The sequence below is a fragment of the Chamaea fasciata genome, unplaced genomic scaffold, assembly GCF_029207755.1.
Source record: "Chamaea fasciata isolate MVZ Bird 193981 ecotype frontalis unplaced genomic scaffold, bChaFas1.0.hap1 SCAF_14, whole genome shotgun sequence".
Taxonomy (NCBI): domain Eukaryota; kingdom Metazoa; phylum Chordata; class Aves; order Passeriformes; family Sylviidae; genus Chamaea; species Chamaea fasciata.
In genome coordinates, this window is record NW_027094099.1 from 2,929,485 (window position 1) to 2,947,592 (window position 18,108).

General features: G+C 43.4%; 1 protein-coding gene across 2 annotated transcripts in view; it reads left to right on the forward strand.

Annotated features, from left to right (window-relative positions):
• Positions 1-18,108, forward strand: part of MYO9A (myosin IXA) — a 171,909-nt gene that overhangs the window by 24,822 nt on the left and 128,979 nt on the right. For both annotated transcript variants that reach the window (XM_066196002.1, XM_066196003.1), the window contains exon 2: positions 6,010-6,931. In XM_066196002.1, coding sequence (XP_066052099.1) covers positions 6,089-6,931 — 843 coding nt within the window. In that variant the 5' untranslated portion in view covers positions 6,010-6,088. The remainder of the gene's footprint in view (positions 1-6,009; positions 6,932-18,108) is intronic.

Below are 18,108 nucleotides of genomic sequence, written 5' to 3' on the forward strand. Positions count from 1 at the left end.
CTGCACAGAAAGTGCTTTGACCTCAAGGGAAAGAATAAGTGATCCTGTGGTTATTCACATCCTAATTGAGATCCTCCTTCATCAGAAACATTTGTAACATTTTAGGAGTAACTAGTTTCACAACAGCTTTTCTTGTAATTTCTTTTCGTTGTTTTTTTGGTTTTGGATGTTTTGGAGGTTTTTTTTGTGGGGTGGTTTTTTTTGTTTGTTTTGTTGTTTTTCGGGGTGGGGAGAGAGTTGTGTGGTTTGTTTGTCGGTTGTGTGGTTTTTTTCTTCCCATTTTCATTCTGTCTCAGCTAAAAGGTCTGGTAGAAGCTGAGAGATTTCCACAGGAGATGCATCAGCAAGAATGTGATAGATAGCAACATCCTCACACATCTTCAGTTTCTAGAAGAAGAGGAGCCACTGAGGGATTGTCATACATAGGGAAATACCAAAACATCAAGACAAGGTGATTCCAGGCTCTGGAAGGGATTATTGTTCACTGAGGTGCTTTGTGTATCCATGGACTTCTTAGTATCAGTGTCTAACTAAAATATAGGGGAACCAAGCCCATCTCTGAAAGAGAGGAGGAAACATCTCTGGTGGTCAGCGAGGAGCTCCCAGGTGCCAAACTGAAACTCAAGTGTCATCCTCCACTACAGTAGTGAACAGACAAGGAGGCGACAGAGTTACTTAAAGTGCTGAATAAAACTGAAAGACATAGGGAAAACCAGTGTAATATGACTTGTCTTAATTTTTTCAGGCCATGGTAGAAGCTGTTGAGCTCAGGAGCAACTTAGAGAACACTTGCAACCTGTTTTGTTCCAGTGTGGGCAGCTGTGGGTGTCTGGGAACAATTTACGTAGGGTGAGCTGTGTCACTGCTTCTTTTGTGTTCTGGGAATCCCTCTTGGAGGCTGAGTAGGCATCTCTGGCTGTACAGGCATCTTTGCTTCCAGAAATATTCCCTTCTGCTTGAGGCAGGATGGTTGACGCTGGCCAAGGGTTGACACTTCTTTTATTATGGCTCTTGATAATAACGGCCAAACCGCAGTTTACAAATCTCACTTGGATTGGGGATACCAAGGAGGTTTAACTCAAAATCACTTAGGTTTGCAGGAAGTGGAAGGACACTAAATTTTTAGGTTCACTCACATTTGCCTTGAATTCTGAGCAAGACAAACGAGGTTTAGGAAAGGAGAATTTCTTTCTTTTGAAGGAATAGGGACCAAATGGAAAATTTTAGGGGGAGAGGAAAGTACCCCCCGAAACAATCAGATGTGTCATTGAGAACTTGCTTCCATTGCCTGCGTGTCTTCGCTGCTGGTGTCTGCAGGGTTTTCTTTTGGCTCAGTGCCAGGTCCAGCAGGGTCCTGTGGTGCTGCAGAGCTTCTGGGAATGTGTCTCCACTTCTGCTTTCATTTTCTGTTCTAATTTAAATTGTCTCATTGCTTTGGTGTCTTGCTTAGGTGCCTCAGTCCAAATAAACTGCTCTGAAATTCAGCCAAAAGACCTTTCTTCTGTATGTGGACAATCTTGGAGTGCTAATGGGTATTTTTTCCGCATTTAAGCTTATCATCCTTTAAGAAGTAAATTTGAATTGTGATTACAAGTCAAGTTGAAGACATCTCTACTCATTGCAGGAGGGTTGGACTAGATGACCTTTAAAAGTCTCTTCCAAAACAAACTATTCCAAGATCTCTGTAGTGCTTCCAAATCTCCCTTTTCCTGTGATAGAGCTTTCATTCTTTTAGATGAAAATAATTTTAGAGAAAGTTTGCACCTCGCACCTTCCCCACACCAATACCTGGGTGCAGAAATCTGTTTTGGGTATCATCACCTCCTGCCACTTGTGCACAAGGTTCTTTGAGAGGGGCCCACATAGGTGATTCAGTGACAATAATTATGTTTCTCTCCCATCAGCAAACAGTGGGAAGAGAAAAACACGGTGAGCATGGAAAAGGAAGATGATGAGAGGGTTTAGTGTTATGCATATTCTGAAAGGAACTGCCATGTGAAATGGTGCAATGATAACCAAGAAGTTGAGCTTCCACCTGGGTATTCCTCTTGTGTGTAGCTGGCACAGAAGTGTCAGTCTGGTGTCAGTTTTGGTGTCACCAAGGTGTTATTTGAAGTACCAGCAGCACAAGGCTGTTGGCTGCTGCAGGAGATACATCCAGAGCTCTTGTGCCCATAGATTCAGGTTAAGCAGTGAAGTGTGTTTAGATTGGCAGCTTTTTAATCAGATTTTGTAAGTTTTTCTATACCAGGAATTACTGCCCTGCACGGTGTGTGTTGGGAGGTGCTGGTGGATGGATAAATCCAGGCTGTCCTGAGAACCGAACCCAGAGGATTGGGAATGGGGAGAATGTTTCCCTGTTTCTGTAGTCCCTTGCCAGGTTAGGGAATGTTATAATAAACTCAGTGAACTTTGCTTCCAGAATTGCCCCTTTAGCAGCCTCAGTGCTGATACTGATCCCTGTTTTTTCCAAATCATTCAGTATTTGGCAAAGTCTGCACATGATTTCAGGCTTTAGCTGTCACAGATTATTTATGCCGGGTTCAGATGCTTCCAGTGGACAGTTTGTTTTGGATTTTTGCCACGTGCTGCTAATGCTGTCCCTGAAAGTGAACATATTGAGGCTGGTCTTTCTGAATGTGTGTTGAACTGTGATCATATGGAAATGCATAGAATGTAAAAATCAACCAGTATTTACATGTTTAGTGTCTGTACGAGCCTAATTGGCAATCAAAGTTTTAGTCTTTTTCTGCCAACCTGCTAATAATCAGATGATTATTGTCAGTTTTATCAGGACCACCTGAGCCTTCCCCTTGGAAATAGTAATTGATTTTGTTTTGTAGGAGAGCCCAAGTAATATAATTAATTTGTAACTATGTTTTGAGATTGTGCTTTTTTTTATGTTGGAAATACAATTATGTTAGTGTAATAAAATTGAGCAAAGTCGGAATTCAGGATTAATTTGAGAAGAATCTTCATTCAAACATAGAAAATGGAAAAAGATATAGAAAATACTAGGCTGAAAGTATATGGTCAGAGGGCTGGATCCTCTCTGCTCTGGAGCCAGGCTGCAAGAGCTGGGGGTGTTCACCTGGAGAAGAGAAGGTTCCATGGAGACCTCAGAGCTGCTTCTAGGGCCTAAAGGGGCTCCAGGCAAGCTGGAGAGGGACTTGGGACAAGAGATGGAGTGACAGGACAAGGAGGAATGGTTTCCCACTGCCAGGGGGCCGGGATAGATGGGATATTGGGAAGGAATTGTTCCCTGTGAGAGTGGTGAGGCCCTGGCACAGATTGCCCAGAGCAGCTGTGGCTGCCCCATCCCTGTCAGTGTCCAAGGCCAGGTTGGACAGGCCTTGGAGCACCCTGGGCTAGTGGAAGGTGTTCCTGCCCATCGCATGGGTGGAATGAAATGAGCTCTGAAACCTTTTCCAACTTACACCATTCCATGATTCTGTATTGACTTAAAATGCCATAAATGTTTCCTTTCATTTATGAAAGTGTGCAGAGTCCATGAATTTTTGGCCGGAGTGTTCCCAGGAGTTTGCAATAGGCACAATGTATAAATGACTGAAGCGTAGCATCATTTTTATATGTTCACCTGTAAACGTAAGCATATAGCGACATGAAAGGCCTTTAATTAAAATAGTACCTAGAGCAAGTATTAATGGGTGGCAAAATAAAAACTTTGTGTCATTCTTTTCACGTTCCCATTTAATTTTTTATGTCTAAATGCAAACCCATTAATTTTTCAAGTCATGTAATAGCTAATACAGCTGCCTGCTGGAAAGGTTGTCATTAGGAGATACATGCTAATGACCTTAGGGCGGATATCTCACTGCGTTACTTCCTCCAAAATATTTCAGAAAAGCTGACTGCATGCACAAGGTGTGTTGGATGCTGAGCCAGGGCCAAGCTCTTGTGCAGCAGGGCATGGGAGACCACAACCAATTAACTTCATTAGCGTTGCTTTGACTTCCCTCAGTACTCCGAGCCGTGTTTGGCGTTGTCACCAGTAAAGCCTGTGGCACTCCTGGGATTTACAAGGCTCAAATTAATGCCCCTTTGCTTTCTGCTCTCAGAAGCTCCTGGTCTTTGAGTAGTTTTGTGGGGAGGACTTGGCTCTTCTACATCCCCAGTGTTGCTGAGGCTTTTAGCATCTCCATGGGGTTCACCTTTGGCTCGCAACCCTGCTAGATTCAAGTTGTTTGGATGCAGAAGGCAAAGGTGTTTGTTGTTACACCAATCCCATGCAGAGTAGACATCTCTAGAGATGTTTGGGTGGGTGGGGTGGAGTGGCCTGGTGCTTTATATGGTATTTACTAAGTCTGCAGGAGGGAGGAGGGAAGGTCAGTTTGCTTAAGGTAACCAATTTAAAGTGCTGTTTGCACTTCTCATGTGAATCAGCAGTATTGGATACGGTCTGATGACATCAATTAAAAGTAGCCAGCCCACTTGGCCTGAGCTTTGAAGTAAAATCTGGGTGAGGAATTATTGAACTTAAATGTAGTGAGGGGTTTGTTTCCCCCTTCTTGATGAAAAACTGGTGCTGGAGTTGCAGAGCTACACAAAGCAAGCCCAGCCCAGCACTTCCCTGACATCATCCCTGTTGCATCTGTGCCTGTAGTAAAGCCATAGGAAAGCAGCTGGAACACTTCCCAGTGTATAATGTATGTCCTGCTACCAAGCAATGCACCGTGAATCCCTGCCAGATGTATTTCACTGGGACATATTAATTTCTGTGCTTTGAAGTGCGCGTGGCTGGGGATAATATACTTAATGAAATATTGGAGCGAGAAACAATACAGCATAAAACAGTGCTGTTCATTTGAGGGCCTCGGAAATGAAACAATTCTCCAAATCCCAGCCTTGGAGTGGATGTAGAAGATGAGGGTGGCTGTACTTGGACTGAAGGTCCTGGATCTGGAAACTTCGGGGAGACTGCAGGAACAGGGTGACCAGTGAAATGCTTTCCCTGAATACTCTTACCAGCAGCAAATATCTGAAGTTCCCTAAACCTCTTGTGGGTTTTGTCTTCATGTTTTTTGACCCTTTTTGAGCATTTTGTGGATGCCGTGAGGGAACTGTCACAGTTGCGAGGTCTTGCTGCAGTGGGGCAGTGCTCAGCGAAAAGCTCAACATTATAAATAGCGTTAGGATGTGCATAATGTAAACTTTAATCTGTATAAAGTGTCACTGCCACCTGATTGCCCAGATCCTGGTTCTGAGGGCCCTACTTTTCTCCCTAGTTCCATTTTGTCTTTCTATTGGAGTAACTCTTAACATCTTCCAGGGCAGTTTGGAGTTTGGTAGAACTGGTGGAGTACTCCAGCCCTTTAACTCTGGATTTGCTTTTATTTGGGGCTGCTGGTGGTGTGTTGTCTTCTTGTAGTGGTGAAGTTTGAGAAATCAGCTGCACATTTGGTGTTTCAGTGCCAGAGATACAGGTTTGTTTGGTTTTAAGCAGTACAAGAGAAATAAAAAGTGCAATGTATAAAGGAGTTGGTTGTAATAACTCATACCCAGTGTGAGATCTGAGCATCTCTGAAAAAGGGTGGCTTGGTAAGGGAAAAAGTGCTGCTGAATAAATTAGCATGGGTTCAAAATCTGGACAGGAAGGAAATGAGTCTATCACCTCTTCACTGGCACAGGACCGTGGAAAAAATGTATCTGTGGCAAGGGCTGCATGTGCAGGGGAAGGTGATGGTCATTTTGTTTTAGCTGCTAAAGTTTGCGGGGGCTGAGTACCACGCACCCATGAGATGATTGATTGATGATTGAGGTTGTCTGGTGTGTTGCTCACAAAATTCTCACTGAAAATCAGAGGATCTTTCTGATACCTCCGATTGGGGGCAAAATTAGCAAAAACTTGAGGGGCTGTGGGAGTTACATCTGAGTAGGGGGAGCCTGTTGTGTGTATAGTGTTTGGGTGTTGAATACCCTTCACTGCTACAGCTTTGGGGTATTTGTAGGATAACACCTAACCTGGTTTTGTTTTGGTTTTTTTTTCAGCCTTGCTAACATGATGACCTGACAAGATACAGCACAGTCTTGACTATGCAGCACAGGGACTGATGGGAAGGGATCCAATATGAGTGTAAATGATGTTGGAGGCAGACGACGCTTTGAGGATAGCGAGTACACGCTGCACATCTACCCCGGGAGCATCGCAGAGGGGACAATCTACTGTCCCATCACCGCCAGGAAAACGTCCACGGCCGCCGAGGTGATCGATTCGCTCATCAACAAGCTCCAGCTTGAGAAAACAAAATGTTACGTGTTGGCCGAGGTGAAGGAGTTTGGAGGGGAGGAATGGATCCTCAACCCCACGGACTGCCCGGTGCAGCGCATGATGCTGTGGCCGCGCATGGCGCTGGAGAACCGCATCAGCAGCGAGGATTATCGCTTCCTGCTGCGGGAGAAGAACCTGGATGGCTCCATCCACTACGGGAGCCTCCAGTCCTGGCTGCGGGTGACGGAGGAGCGGCGCAGGATGGTGGAGCGGGGCTTCCTTCCCCAGCCCCAGCAGAAGGACTACAATGACTTGTGCGGTCTGCCGGACCTGAACGAGAAAACGCTCCTGGAAAATCTCAGAAACCGCTTCAAGCAGGAGAAAATCTACACCTACGTTGGCAGCATCCTCATTGTTATTAATCCCTTCAAGTTCCTACCTATTTATAACCCCAAGTATGTCAAGATGTACGATAACCATCAGCTGGGGAAGCTGGAGCCCCACATTTATGCTGTGGCAGATGTGGCTTACCATGCTATGCTCCAGAGGAAGAAGAACCAGTGCATCGTGATTTCGGGAGAGAGCGGCTCGGGAAAGACACAGAGCACCAACTTTCTGATTCATCACCTCACTGCCCTCAGCCAGAAGGGATTTGCCAGTGGAGTAGAACAGATTATTCTTGGAGCTGGCCCAGTGCTTGAGGTAAGATGGAAAAGATAGTAGTGTGGAAATGTTTTAACAGTGAAAAATCCCAAACCTGAGTAGTTGGGGTTTTATTGTGACACTTACTCTGGAGTTATCTGCTAAATACTGATAATGAAGTGACAACAGCGTTAGCAATGAAGAGAAGGTTGTGTTTTCCACGTATAGAATCCTACCTGCTTCCAAAAAAAAAAGAGGATAAAAATAAAAGTACAGCAAATGGCTCGCTGCCAAATTTGTTAATGCTTTGTTTTCACTCAAGTATTTCTTAGTGCTGGTTTATCTCAGTGGTTTCTCAGTGGGAAAATGGAAATGAGAATTATCAGTAACCATTTTCTAGTATTTTGAAAAGATAATTCATTGCATACAATGTATTGATAATGTATTTATGGAGCTTCTGTGTACTCAGCTTCTTTGAGCTGGGGAAGAAATCAAAGGTAACTTTCATGGTCAGATTTGTGTTTTCTAACCATGAGTGCTTGATTTGGCCACTTATTGGTTATTTTATGAGGACTCTTCCTGTGTATTAGGGGTTAGATAAACTGGACCATCAGCTTTTCAGGTACGAAACTCTGAAGTGGAATACCAGCATTCATTAATTTATTTGTCTTGAGTTTGCCCCATAGTCTTTGAGATGGTTTTCCTTGGAATTGCCAGCTTTGCTGGTTGGAATTTTGTTGGTTAAAGCCCATCTGCACGTGGGTGATGTGTCAGCTTCAGCCAGGCCATTGTCCAAGCCTTGATGCATGGAGGTGGTTTGGTGGCCGCATCCTCTGCTCTCCCTGTCCCTTTCCCTCTCCTCTGCTGATGAGAAAACATCAGACCAGGCTCCCGTAGTCTGCAATTAATGGTGGTTACTGTGGTGACCCACATTGGTGACCACATTAATTTCAGAAAACTGGTGTGAAGATTATTGCATTCCACCTCCAGTCCTGTTATTCCACCTGCAGTCCTGTTATTCCATGTTATTCCATGCTGTTGCTTAATGTGTCATGTTGGACCAAGATAATTTTATAGTTCTCTTTAGCAGTGTCAGAGGGAGCATCTCTGTCTAGGTTAGATTTCCAGAGGTGGAGAAGAGACATCTCCATGAAAAGGAAGGTAGAAGGAAGCTTGGGGAATTGTTTTTTATTCTTAGATTCTGCTTTTCTCGGGAATGAGTTGCTTGGCTCTTAGACGGAGAGATGCATCACAAATGGTTTGCTGGGAATCCTGCTCTGGTGGCCACTCACTTCGTCTGGGGACCATTCACAGAATGGTTTGGGTTGGAAGGGATCATCCCATTCCACTTCCTGCCATGGGCAGCAACACCTTCCTCTATCCCAGGATGCTCCAAGCCCCATCCAACCTCGCCTGGAACACTTCCAGGAATGGGGCTTGGAGCTTCTCTGGGCAACCTGTGCCAGGGCCTCCCCACTGTCACAGGGCAGAATTTTTTCCAAATTTTTAATCTTCTTTTCCTTTAAAAAGCACCTCTGTAGTTCTTCTCCTTGGTTCCCTTTCCACTAGATGAGGTTGCCTAAAGCCCCAGTGTCTGGCAGGTTGTGTGTGTTGGGATGAGGCTGAGGGCAGGGATGCACTCCAGCCTTGTGTTTTCCTTTCGCAAGATCTGCAGCTGTTTTTGAGGGGAAAAAAAATCCTGAATCATATCTGTTATATTTTTTTTGCTGTTGGAACTGAAGTTTGCATTCCTTCACTCCAGCAGCTGGATGGCTGCTGTTGTGCTTTGTCTGCTTCCAGGCCTCTTGGAAAAAGTGGGAGTAATCCAGAATTTCTTCTGCTCTGCTAGCACCAGTCTCAAATAGTCACAAATCAGGCAGCCTGAAAGATAAAATGACTACGTTTCTGCTTTTCCTTCTCTTCCTAGAATTTCCTAAGAAAGGGATCTTCAGAGCAGAGCTTTGGGTTGCATTACTCTGCAAACCATTTGCAGATTTGACCTTTTTGAGTTGTGGTTGAAATAAATTGAATAAACTCTGGAAGTTTAAATGCCAAACTTTTGGGGATTTTTTCCTTCTTTTCCTTTGTTCTTCTTCTCTCCTCCAGACACCTGCATTCCCTTTGCATGTTTAAGATCAGATTGTATTCAGCTCAGGTTTGTCTTTCAGACAAACTGCTCTTTATGCTGTGACTTCTGATTTAGGGAATGGAGCAACCAACAGCTCACTTGGACCCGTTGATCTCTTTCTCTGCTTGAAAAGTGTCTCTGGCAGAACAAGTGCCTGGAACCTCCTGTTCCTGGGAATGCCTTTGCTGTCCTGCTCACACAGCAGGAGCGGAAGTAGAGCAAAATTAAGATTTCATTTTTTTTCCCACAGCTTCTCTGTTTTCCTAATTTACCTTTCTTGAGCAGCTTCAGGCTATTGTTTGGGATTTTTTTGTTGTTGCACACGATTCCTGAGTCTTGTCCAAATTGGACTTTTGTGGACGGCTGTTAAGACAAGCTGTTACTGCCCTCTAAACATGGTGACATCATTCACTAGTGGCACATAGTTTGAGGTGTGTACTGGGACCAGGCGTGTCCTTTTAAAGTGTATTTGATCTAAATCCTATGGATTTTCTTTTTCCTCTGCTGGGATTTAACAGGAAAATTTTGTTGTAGTGTTACTCTTTGGAATGATTGCAATATGCTCCTTTTGGTGATACATGATATTTTAAAATATTTGCATATTTATATATTACTTGTAATAAATTATATTCCTTAAATACTATACTAATTTTTCCAATAACAAGATTCCATTTTTTTAAAGAACAGGTGATTTTCTTTATATTTTTCCTCAGTTTTCCCCCGTTTTCTTATAAAGCACATTTTGCCATATAGGAACTTGCTTCTTCAGCAGAGCTGAGCTTACAAAAATTTTGCACTCTTAAGCTTCAAGACTGAGCTTCTCAAAATCCATAATTTTCTGTAGTTAATTGAGGAAGAGTTCCACGTGCTGCAATTCCATTTTGTTTCTGATTGACTCCACGCAACACTTGAGGTGAAAACTTCTGCTCAGCTGGATGGTCCACCAGAGTCCCACACCTCAACAAGACACTGAGGTGCTGGAGCACGTGCAGAGAAGGTGCTGGAGCCACCTGAGGGAGCTGGGGAGGCTCAGCCTGGAGAAGAGGAGGCTCAGAGGGGACCTTCTGGCTTTGCACAACACCCTGACAGGAGGGGGCAATCAGATGGAGGTCGGGCTCTGCTCCCAGGGAACAAGGAGAGGACGAGAGGAAATGGCCCCATGATGTGCCAGGGGAGGTTTAGGTTGGAAAAATTTCTTCGCTGGAAAAGATGTGTCCCATCCCTGGAAGCATTCAAGGTTATGTTGGAGAGATTGCACAACCAGGTCTAGTGGAAGGTGTTCCTGCCCAGGACAGGGGATTGGATTAGATGACCTTTGAAGTTCCCTTCCGATCCAAATCATGCCATGATTCAATTCGTTCTCTACCTGAAGAACTGCGCTTTATCCCTGCGGGGATATTTTATCCCGTATCTAGATGTGAACTTGGAACGGTGTTTTAAAACTCTTTTCTCTTTAATTAGATTAGCTAGAAACATCCCAGATGAACTTTATGTTGGAATCCCAGCTTGTTTTTATGGACTGTAACCCTTAGGTGTGGGATGTGGATGGGATCATCAGCTTGTACTGCTGCATGGTACAGTCTGTGAGCATCCTCCTCCATCCTCCTGAACCATGCTTCAGCTTTCTGGGGAGCTGTGAATGCAGGGTAATTTATAACATCTTGCTAATTTCTTTTCCAATTCTGCATAAAAGAATTCCCCTTCTGCAAAACTAGGAAATTCCTCCCTGGCTCAGGTATGCCCAAAGGTCCTCAGACAGGTATTGGAGGAACCTTAGTCTATAGGAGTCTGCACCAGATTATTTTACCATCGGTTCCTTTCTCAGCATCTCATTTGTCACAGGAGTACAGCCATGGCAGCTACACACAGCAGATGCGTTGTCTGAGCAGCTGTTTATTTGCCTTTTCAAACATCCCAGTGGGGATCTCTCAGTTGCTTTAAAAAAAAAAAAAAAAAAAGCCAAGAGCTGTGTTCCTGGGAGAGGCCTCGGAGCACAGACGTGGCCAAGGGGAGCTGCTGCTGCCCTTCACAGCTGATATGCATCTGCAGCATCTCTGCCAGAAGAAAAAAAAAAGGAATTGATTGCTTGAATTGCTTTGGAAAGAATTGCAGAGAACTTTCTGTAGACATGGCCCTGCTATTTGCATTCCCAATGGCGGTGGTTTGCACAGGAACCTTAGGAACAGCAGCTGGAGTTGCTTTTTGTTTTCTGGAGCAATACTGTGCAATACGTGTGTTTTGCTTTTGGGGGGGAAGTTAGAGTTGCCACCTGAAGGCTTGGGAAGCTGAAAGCCTTTATTTTTTCTTGTTTCTTTCATCCTGATTATGGGGCTGTTAGAGGGAAATGCAGGCAGTATCTAGAAGATGTTTAATGTTATTTTCCAGGACCTTATGCTAATGCACAGGATCCTCCCAGCTGAATTCAGCCTTGGCAGCTGGAGCTGCAGCCCTGTGAGGTGTGAGCAGAACGACTCCACACTGCAGCAGTTGCAGTGGATGCTGCTGAATGTTTCCAGAGTGAAACAAAGAGCCATTGAGTCAAGTTAAAAAAATCAATTAACTGGAATGATCAGGCGTGTCGTAGACTTCCAGTGGGTTTGGATAGTAGCACTGGACAAAACGGAGAGGCCAAAGCTCTCTGTGCATGTGGCCTCCACTGCTTCTTCTGTGTGTGCCAGACCTGGAGTTATCCTAGGAAGGACGCAGCTCCACTGGCAGATCCCACACTCTGAACTCTTGTACTGTGGAACCAGGATAAGGGGATACTCAATTCGTATAGGAATTAGAGTGCCATTATTTGCCTATGAGAAATGACATTTGCAAACAGATTGTATTCATATTTTTACCTGGAACAATGCTAATGGGATGTGCACTTTGACTATATTCCTTTTTTTCCCCTATTCCTGCTTGAAACAGTATTAATGGGAAATAAAAATTAAGTATATTTACATTTTTAGCCCCTACTTGGAACAGTATTAATGGGAGGTAACCAAATTCCATTAAAATGGACTCAATGAAAGAAATAGATTCTCTGATTCAGTTCACAATGTTCAGTTTCCAGTACACTGATTTTTAAGTAATTGGGTTTTGTATTGTGTGGCTCTAAAGGTTTTATATCTTAAAAAAAGGATTTATATAAAGGGGAGAGGGAATATTTACTCTTCTGCTCATTATTCACTTTTGATCATTTTTAACCTATGATATGTGCAATTATCACCACTCTGCCATCTGAGGTTGGGGTAGGTGTGAATGTAGCAGCCAGGATTTTTTCCCTCAGCATTCTTGCCTCCCCAGTGCCTGGAAAGGTTAGAGAGAGGAGCAGCACACGGAGATTATCCAGCTGATGCCTAATGTGGGAAGAATTTGTGCAGGCCTGACACAAAGGACTCCCACAGCAAGGCTCAGGCACCAACTGCTTTTCACCAGTGCTTGCAAAATGCTGCGTTTCTTCAGCTGGGGAGGTTTTACAGTTTCAGGCTCTGTTTCAAATAGCATCTTGTTCATCCCTATTTCTGACACTGAATTATTCGATATTTTCACTGTAGTCTTCCTGCCATATCCAGATGGGCTGTATCAGTGCCTGAGTCTAATATTGTTAATATTTTTCATTACTTGCTATCTTCAACAAATATTTTATTACTCCAAAGTCCAGATTATTGCGCTTGAATGACAAAAATTGATGTTTCTACCCTGAGATGACAGTGGGGAGGCGAATTTGTTATTAAACCAGGTTTATATGAAGCTGCTTTTTCTCCACCCTTAAAAATTTGGAGGTATTTTATTTCCCGGAGGGAAATGCCAAAAAAACCCTGCCCTTGTTGGGTGGAGTGCTCACCTTGCAAGATATCCTGATTTTATGGACCTCTAGATAGCTAGTCTTTATGGACCTCTAAGTATCAGGATCTCTGACTGTCCAGATTCTGTAAATATTTATGTATCTATACAATATAACTCTGAATCTGACCTTGGCGGGGACCATGTGTTCATGCAAATCCAGATGGCGCTCAGCATTATATGTGTTAGAGAACAATTTGCTTTCCTAATACCATTTTTAAAATATCTTTCTCTGTCTTCTTCCACCAGTATGTCTGTTATTTGGGTTTGTATTCTGCTTTTTTGGTAAAACTTGAATATCAAGGTGCACATTTAATAAAACGGGAAGGAAAGGCCCACTTTCTGATACCTTTTTTCCTGTTTTTCTCTCTATTTATCAAATACTGTCATCATAATGTTGCACTTTGATAAATAATGTTTTTGATCAAAGATCGTGTTCTTGCTGTTCAGTAAGGCTTCTGTGAAGACTTAATAACCAAGACAAGGACTTTTTATCCCTAATGTGCATAGTTAATACAGCACCATGTTTTTCTAGTCATGGAGTGAGAAGTTAATGTCTTGGTGGGGATTTTGTTTCTTCCCCTCCCCCTTCTCCCTGTCAAAATACAGAATTTCTTTTTTGGTTTTCAGGAGCATTTACTGATACCCTTTTGACTTTTCTCGTGGCTGGGTAGCCTGTATCAGGATTGACAGGCTGGGCTGGGTGCTGGGTGGATGCCAGGTGGGCGCTGTGCTGCCGCCCTTGGTGGGGAGCAGAAGAGCCTGGGAACAAGGAGCCTTTGTAGGATAGGGACTACACCCAGCTCTGGTGGTATCAATTGGCGAATTTGGGCTTTTTAACGGTTTCTGCCATCCCCGTGGCTTTTCCAGGCCCAGAATGTGAGTGCTGTCCCCTAAACACCCCTGGGAGAGCATTTGGATTTGCTGCCCCAGGAGCAAATCCCTCTCCTGACTGCTCAATGACAAGGTGTCCTACTGAGCTCAGAAATTGTATACCAAGGGAGCAGATACAACTTTCTCACTCTGTCCTTCATGTCTTCAAGAGAGAGAGGTTCTGCTTTCTTATTTTTAGAGCAGGAATGACTATTTGTAACAAGAAATTGTTATTATCATTTATTTTATACAGTGGGGAGACTGGGAAAGTGTGGTTAGTTATGGAAGGGACCACGGTGGTCACCTGGTCCCACCTCCCTGCTCAGACAGGGCCATTCCAGAGCACAGGGCACAGGCTTGTGTCCAGACAGCGCTGGAGCATCTCTGGTGAGGGAGACTCCACAGCCTCTCTGGATAATCTGTTCCAGTGCTCAATCACTGCACAGGGAAAAAGTTCTTACTCATGTTCAGATGTAGCTTCTTGGGTTCAGTCCCTGCTTGTTCCTCTGGTGCCTTGCTGGGCCCCGGGGCAGAGCTGGAGCCCTCCCCGCACGCAGGGACAGACAGGGCTGAGGGCCCCTCTCAGCTGGGCTCCTCTCCAGGCTGAACAGCCCCAGCCTTCTAAGCCTCTCCTCAGCAGGGAGATGCTCCAGGCCCTTCCTTATCTCTGCAGCCTCTGCTGGACCTGCTCCACTCTCCACAACTCCCTGACAGGAGGGTGCAGCCTGGTGGGGGTTAGGCTGTGCTCCCAGGAAACTAGGGATAGGACAAGAGGACATTGTCTTAAGCTGCCTCACGGGAGGTTTGGGTTGCACATAAGGAAGAATTTCTTCACAGAAGGTGTGATTAGGCATTGGAATGGGTTGCCCAGGAAGGTGGTGTCTCCATCTCTGAAGGCAGCGAAGGAATGACTGGACGTCGCACTCACTGCTCTCGTCTGGTGGTCGGTCGCAGATGGAATTTGATGATCTCAGAGGTCTTTTCCAGCCTGACCCCCCGTGATTCTGTGATAACTGCAGCTCTGCAGTGATGCAATGCGTACATCTTCTTTTCCCATGGGATTCCTGTGGGAATAGAGAAGTCAGTGCGTTCACTGAGGAGTGTGATGATGGTCATTGTTTAGGGTTGTGTCACTGAAAATGCCTCAACCCAGGAACTGCTGGGATGGCCGTTGTTGTCCACCTCTTCTACAGCATGTGGGTTGCATTTTGTTGTTTCAACATCTTAAGGATATAAAGAATTTTAACCAAGCGCCTCCTGATTTGCCCCAATGGCTTTGCCAAATCCAAGAGGAATCAGTTAAAAGAAGCAAGGCACTTCAGGGAGGCAGAGGCAGGGAGCTGCTCAGATTTGTTTGCTGTTTAAGGTTAAATATTACGTAGAGGTTAAGTTAAAGCTCAGCGGAGGGCAGTGGAACAATCCTCTCCCAATCCCACGTTGCACAAGTCTTGCAGGAGCTCGTGGCAGCAATTCAGGGTAGGCAAATAAAATCATTGTTTGCCGTGTTTGCGGAAGGGATCTGCCTTAATGGCAGCAGCAGGTTGCAGCTCCCTTCTATTCCCTTAATTAAGATGGATGAAGGATAAACGTTGTGCCAGACAGTTGAGCCTTTGGCTTTGTCACTGTGATTGGGGATTTGGACTTCTCCAGGCAGAGGCTGTGATAGGGAAGATGAAAGGACAAGCAGAATCTGAAGAGTTTAGAACAGTGGAGACCTTTTGTAGATCATTTATTTTTAACATATAAAGTATAAAAAATAAATTATGTCCGTTTAGCATCAGCGAGTTAACAAAGCTCTCTCTCCCTGGGTGATTGGTGTCCCACCATCACTCCTGATGGTGTGCACTGAAGGGAAGCACCTCCTGTTTTGGAGTGAAGAGCCATGGAGAGTGATGTCTTCCTCCTGTCCAACAAGGATCTCTGGGCTGAAACAGATGAAGGCTTCACATCATCCTCATCCCAGCCCTTGGAGGATATGAGGCAAGGCAGGATGAGACTTGCCTGCTCGTCCCACCACTTGCAGGCAGCTGTAGTTCTGGGTTCTCCGAAATTGGCACAATCTTCATCTAATGAGTGTGAATGGGTGTTTTTGGGGTCAGCTTGACTACCAACAGCCATAAGGAAAGCCTGAATAAAGGAAAAGATGATACAATATTGATTAAAAGTCAAAAAAATTAAAAATTTAGCACAGCACAAGACAAATCAGGATTGTTGGCTGTTATGAAAAACGTTATTTATAGTTTTAGAACATATATATGTGTGTATATATATATTAAAAAAAGGAAAAGTTGAGCAATTTCTGCCCATAATGTAATTTTTTAAAAATCTAATTTTTTTTTGCCCATGTTGTTCAGATCCACACTATTCTCATTTGAAAGGAAGACATAGCAACAAAGGAACGTGATTCCTGTGCAGTGACTTTGTGGTATAGACAAAAGATTTACTGATTGTCTCAAAACAGGCAGATTTACTTAAGGTTTTTAATTGGGAGAAAAATCTTGGCCAAGGATCTCTGTGAAGGATACCAAAGCAGAATGAAAGCAGCTGGCTAAAAATGCTCATGTCCAACATAAGGATAAAATGTTTATACTTAATTTGCTTTATCATCAAAGAAATCAAAGTATTCTTTTGAGAAACAACAGGTTTGGGAAGCAAAGTTTTGGTGTGCTGGGTTGGGCGGGAGCTGTCTCCTAAATATTTGTTGCTTGAGTGCTTTCCAAAGCAGAGCAGATCCAGACTTCAGCAAAACATCTGATGTTCTTGGAGAAGAAATAAAAAAGAAATAAATGAAGAAACAAAAGAGAAAGAGACAAAGCAGATTTTATAACACAAAACCAGTTTTTGAAGAATTAGTGCTTTCTCAGGTTTCCAAATATTCTTCATACAGGCTGGTAGGTGTAAGGAGTAGTCCTGAGTCTCTCCTGTGGGAAATTGTGGGGTTCAGTTGAGGGTTTTCTTCTCATGTCTATAAATTGTATTATCCTATCATTATGGAGATTTGGAAAATTGTCCTGAAGAGCAGAAAATGCAATGTTTTTTTGTTGTTCAGCAAATACAGGTGGAGTGGTTTCCATCGGTTGGAGATGGGGAAGATTTGATGTTGTCTCCCTAGAACAACCTCTACAAGGCTCATATCCACTTCTTCATTGAAAGGAAACTGTGCAAACTTTGTAAATACCCTTTTCTGGTTTAATTTAGGGCTTTGAAAAATGCCGAGTTGGAAACATCAGAGTTTGTCTTCATCTCCAAGGCTACAGCCGTGGAGCTGGCGATGCTCAGAGGAATGTGTTTGAATTATTAGGCTGAACTCCGTGTTTCTGGGCCAGAGTGTTCCTGGTATTTGGAGGCCTCTGGGATAGAGGTAACCTTGCCAGCAGGTCATAAATTTGAGCCAGGCTTTTTTACCTTCGTCAGGAAATTCATGCTGGAGCTTTCCTTAAGCTAGGATTCGCAGTGATCTAATCCCAACCCACTGCCAAACCCGACCTGGGAGTTGTTTTCTGCCGTTCCGTTGCTGTCTCTTTGTTTTGTCCGTCGCGTTCCAGATCGCTCGATTTCCCCTGCTCCGCGCTTTTCACTGGAGCTGTTAATCGGGAGTGGATGAATGCACACAATCAGCCTGCAAAAGCTCACTGTGGGCAATGGCCAGCGCCAGGATGTGCTATCCAGGGACAACTATAATGAGCAGTTCATTTTAGTCTCTCCCAATAAGCGCTGGAGGAAAACCTGCGATGGGATTTTGGAAGTTTTGGGATGCTTCATACACAAGCAGGTAGAAATCTGCATTGCAGGTGTCTTATCAAAATCAAATCAATCAATAAATAAATAACAACAACTTGTATAATAATATATCTCAATATCTCCTATAGGAATAATCATAAAATACATTAGAATCTCCTATAATACTGATATATGTATTATAATATTTATTATATGAATACACAGACAAATCTGCATTGCAGGTGTCACATAGAAGTCCAAAATAATACATATATTATAATATATGCCATAATATATGTGTAATAATATATATTATAATATATGCAATAATAATATGTATAATAATAATGTAATTACATATACACACACACCCTAATCTGCATTGCAGGTGACTCAGAGTAGTCCAAATTTATATATATATATATATATATATATATATATATATATATATATATATATATATATATATATATATATATCCTGTAATAATCTATGTAATAACAATTTAGCTGTATACAAATATACAAAACCAGATCTGCATTGCTGGTGTTACAGGCATTCATAATTACATAATAATAATAATAATAACAATAATAATATAACGTCTCAGGTGTCATATGGAATCTCCAAACAATTACTCAGGTAAAACTCCACTTCATTCTCTGGCTTAATGTGAATGTTG